The sequence below is a fragment of the Epinephelus lanceolatus genome, chromosome 10 (assembly GCF_041903045.1).
Source record: "Epinephelus lanceolatus isolate andai-2023 chromosome 10, ASM4190304v1, whole genome shotgun sequence".
Lineage (NCBI taxonomy): Eukaryota > Metazoa > Chordata > Actinopteri > Perciformes > Serranidae > Epinephelus > Epinephelus lanceolatus.
In genome coordinates this window covers 5,161,936-5,166,931 of record NC_135743.1, presented here as the reverse complement: position 1 = coordinate 5,166,931, position 4,996 = coordinate 5,161,936, and the positions used below count along the sequence as shown (strand labels likewise).

At 39.9% G+C, this 4,996-nt stretch overlaps 1 protein-coding gene across 1 annotated transcript; it reads right to left on the bottom strand.

The window, feature by feature from the left end:
- Positions 1-4,381, bottom strand: LOC117266056 (CD209 antigen-like protein 2). The gene is made up of 7 exons (XM_033640996.2): positions 3,975-4,381; positions 3,800-3,871; positions 3,510-3,599; positions 1,628-1,885; positions 1,364-1,527; positions 213-325; positions 1-136 (listed from the first exon to the last, which is right to left on the bottom strand). Exons 1-7 carry the CDS (start codon positions 4,000-4,002, stop codon positions 1-3), a joined length of 861 nt encoding a protein of 286 aa, XP_033496887.2. The 5' UTR covers positions 4,003-4,381.
- Positions 4,382-4,996: the final 615 nt, after the last annotated feature.

Genomic DNA, 4,996 nt, shown 5'->3' with positions numbered 1-4,996 from the left:
TTAAACAGATAAAGCTTTCTGTCTGCAGATCCATCTGTGTTTGGCATCACATCTCACTGACAGCCATCCATCGACCTTGACAGAAATCGCACAGCGACCTTTAGTAGGACGTGGTTGTGTTTGTGATGACCAGTCACTGAGGGAAGAACATGATGTTTAGATCAGGGCTGACAGATTTTACAATTCAAAGAGTTTACGAATGTGTCTCTTACGTTACAGTGAGATCACTTCCATCGATCCACTTCCACTGCCCATCTTTGACTCTCAGGCCAATCCAGTATCCATCAGTTCCAGAACTGTCCCAGCTGTAATCACTGATGACTTTCTGATAACAGAGAGACAGTAATCACATATTTAAACATTATACTTAAATAAACACACACTGATCTACAGACTCTCATTGGCCCTCATTTGCAAAAGGAACATACGACAGAAAACTGGGCCTTCAGTTATTGTCTCGTAAAGCTCGGCATTTATCAGTGTGGATGTGAGTGGAAGCTACGATCAAGTCTCAGGTCAGGTCTCAACACGTGTACGCAAGTTTGAATCAGAGTGGACTGATGATGCAGCAGTAAATCTGGCCGAGACGGAGAATTGTTATTAGACCATATTCTGACTGGCACCTACATATCTGCAGCCACATATTAATCACTCAAAAATGTACAGTCACTACATGTCACTCTCTATCAGCTCACAGTTACCAGTGGGACTTGTGAAACAGAAAGCTTTCAGATACTGACAGAATGGAGCAGTACCACCAGAGAGTGTGGAGACAGTGTAGTTCAAGTAAGATACAACTGTAGGAGACAACAAAGAGATTTAAATAACGGGGGAACAGAACAAATCAGTAATATAGTGAAAAGACGGTTTATTTATGACCTCACTGACCACCACAGTCTACAACACTGCCACCATTTGAAGTTTTAATATTACAACGTCCTCCACTTTTGCCTTGTTTATTGTTTTTAGAAACTTTTGACTGCTCTCTAGTGCCATCTATTGGCTGTATCTATGCATCATAAGGGACGCATTTAGTTTTGAGGGCAGTGACGTTTACAACATTTGAAAATCACGTATCTGTTTTCGTACATAAAGAGAGTATAAATGAGTCTTAAACCAAAAATATATTGGGGCAGGATATTTAAATGATGATTGTTTTCAGCTGCCACATTTATCAGCGCCTGATCTATGCAGCAGGATAAGAATGTTTTTATGTATGAAGATGATTAGATGATTTCTGTGTTTGGATCTGAGCTGGTTTGTACATGAGATTGATAAATGAAGGCTTCTGTGTTCAGACCTACAGAAAATACATTTTCAGTTTGTTATTGTGTCATAAAAATTCCCACCGTTCTCTCATTACCTTTTCCTTGTCATCATGTATAACAGCCAAATCTGAACCCTTTCCTCTGCAGTTTTCTAGAGCTTCTTCCCAGGTCATCCATTCAGGTCTTTCACCGTTATGAATCACATAGCAGCTCGACTCTTTGTGTTCCCAGCCAACCTGACAAGCTTTACACCGTCTCTCTGAAACAACAGAGACCAACCAGTAAACAACATTACTGCACTGTTATATTATTATTATTATTGGTTATGTTTGGACCTCATTAATGGGATCTGAACATACCATCACTCTTTTTGGGGCAGTAGGCATCAATGCTCCACTGAGCTCGGCTGACGTCATTTGCCTTCATCTCCTGTATTTGTTCTGTTAAGATGTTCTTCTGTGACTTCAGTTCCTTGTTTTGTGTTGTCAGGTTCAGGAGTTCTTCCATCAGGTTTGTGATCTTGTTTTCTAAGACAGTATAGTTTTGTGTCATCAGTGTCTTCAGCTCCTGGTTTTCAGCAGTCAGCTGTGTGTTGTTTTCAGAAATGACAGCAGTAACTACAGAGACAGACAGAGGAAGGAGTTGGGCTGTGAGACTTGTGTCTCTGAAAAGTGTTTTACATGATCATAAAGACATTAAAGGATGGATTCACATTACAAATCTATCTTAAAACAACAGTCATGTGCCCATATGAACACTGAAACTGGGTTTTTGCCCTGATCATTCCTTCTGTTTATACTGGTGAATAAGAGCCCTGTCTAATGCACTCTTAATGTAAGAGGTAGGAGACAAAGTCCACAGTCCTCATTCAGCCCATCCGCCAAAAGAAAATGTTGACATTACATTTCTGCAAACCATAAATACATTACATTTGCACATTTCATACATATCATATCAACACTTCTACAGTGACATAGTATATACTGGGAGGTGGAGGTGATGGTGGATGGCGTGTCACCTAGGCACTTCCAAGCTGCAGACTACTGTTCAACACCAACAAACAATAAAACCAGTTGCTGTGTTTCCAGCATCTTTTTAGGCTCCAAACATGTTTTGTAGCAACTCACTGGCAGGGATATTTACTGCCATGAAAAGGACTTGAGTATTTTCCTGAGACACTGCTGCACTGGGATTATTTCTCCAAGTATTTTAAGTCCAACAGGACAGGAGGGAGAGAAGGTGAAGACATGCAGCAAAGGTTTTCAGGTCGCAATCAAACCCAGGCCACTGCATTAAGCTCATATGGGGCGCACACTCTATGATCCAGAGGTCATCCCAAATGTGGTCTTTTGTGCCAAAACCTAACCACACATTAACCACAGAGTTGTTGAAAAGTAAAGTTTTGATGTATCAACTACATAATAATGTGCAAATGTAATGTATCTGCAGAAACATACAATGCCAACATGTTTGTTCAACAAGTCGAGGTGCAGGACAAGACCTGTGTTTATGTTTGTAAGTTAGCTAGATGTCAAGGAGACTTTAGCAGGAGAGCTAACGTGGATTGTTGTTCAGTGTTTATGGCTCTTGTTTCTCAGACTCTGATTTATAGAAACTGCTGAGATTTCAACTTTACGCCAGCTTCTGACCAGGCATAAGATTAGGCCTGGTCTTAGTGAGAAGAAGGCTTAAGTCTAGATGGTGCAAGAAGTGTAACGCCTCATGTATGAGTAGGGAGCCAGGACAATGGGAAGTCCATACATTCCTATGCAAATCTCTGTGATATCTGATGTCCCCTATAATATTTCCGTCCAGAACTTGCCTCAAGAACCTTCAAAAAATTCAACATTTTGCAGAGGATTTTGGAGAGACCGTCTGACAGTGAGCTAGCTAAGCTAACAGGCTATTTCCTTCAATTCAGTTGCCTTTGTTGATTGTTAAGTGAGTTTGTACGATTAAAAGGAACTTGTTTATCTAGTTTTAACACATTGTGAATCTGAGTACTGTTATTCTGCCAAAATATGGTTATGCATTATATACAGTCAGATTGTCATTATGACTCTTTCAGCCGTTCTTGCATCCTTTTTATAAATTATTTTATGTAGTTGGCAGGCCAACATCTTCATTTATTTGTTGCCATGTGAAATTGGTCCTGTTTTTTCCTGACAAACCTGCCCTTAAAATCAGAACCAACAACAACAATCTTTGAGTTGAAGTGACATTCACATAGAAGGTACTCACAGTAGATACGAAGGCCCATGATGACCAACAGTATGAGCCAACACACTGCTATCGGTGGAAAAGACTGAGTGAAGAAGAGACACCTCTGGTCTGAGAGAAAAACAACTATTCAGCTGAATCAATGATGCTGATTTAACACAGTCAAAGGTGCTTTGAATACATTTAAATAAAAAACAAAAGCAGCTGAGCTTTTACGTTTTCATCACACTCACATTTTTAAAACATCATCTTATAAATTAATCTCATGCTTAAAAATATTAATCTATAAGATATATTTTGTCATAATGTACCTGGAGGTGCTGCCACTTTATCCACACTGCACGCTGGTGCATTAATATAGTCGGTCTCTTCGCTGATTTCCTCTGAAACATAAAAAAATACAAATGAAACATCCAGATACATAAAAATATACAGATGATAATGTCTTACATGCAGACACATAAACATTAGGATATCTTTAAGTACCAGTTTCCTCTGGCGCTCTTCTGCTCATCTTGAACAAATGTTTAAAATCCTGATGCAGTTGTGTATGAAGGCTGTTAGGAGGGCGTCTGCTCGCTCTGATGCTTTTTAGTGGACGTCTGCTTTGAGGTTGTGATTGTGTCGTTTTCTTTAGTTCAGCAGCCAATAATATCTTGTTGTTGTGAAGGGGAAGTCTAGCGGTGAGAAGAACTGTCTGGACAGAGTCTCTTAGAAGTCGACCACAGGAGGACCAAATTTGGAAATATGCAGATTCCAGTGGCCTAACATACGTTCATGTTAACACGGATATGTTGCATTAATATAATCTGTTCATTTAAAGTTATTCACTCCAGTTTTTATCCAGTTTGTCTCCACCCAGCTTGAACCCTTTTACATGAGGTGGAGCCAGAGGCAACTGTGAAGGTCTTATTGATCTGTCTCATGAGCTGAGTGTGGGGTCCCTTTCTCCCCTGCATGAGCATGTAGTCTAAAATAAATTATGAAGATGCTAAATGATATAATAAAGAAATATATGAACTGTGCACATGAAATAATCTAATGGACAAAGAGCCAATAAACACGGGATGACTGATCTTTCTGATGTGTGATGTAGTGTTGGAGTGCATGGAGTCATCAACTTGTCATTGCTCATATTGTTGACTTCCTGTCTGTCAGTCTCCAACACTACTTATCACTACGTATCACTAATGTGAGCCGTGATTAAATATGCAGCACTGAAGTCTCTCTCATCACACTGACATTTCAGAGCAGGTGAGGGAAGTGGGAACAGGTGTGTAGATGGGTGGGGTGGTCAGGTGATGGAGAAAGGACGGACAGTCTGAGGACATCTGGTGGATGGATGGAAAATGGCAACGAAGGAGAGGGACAGACAGACAGAGTGTGACAGCAGACTGTGTTTGCTGTCAATGAGTTTATGCTTCAAAAACATCATGCATTAAGAAAAATAACACAACACACTGTTACACAAAAGATGAGATGTTAACAGTTATTTTTTATATATATAT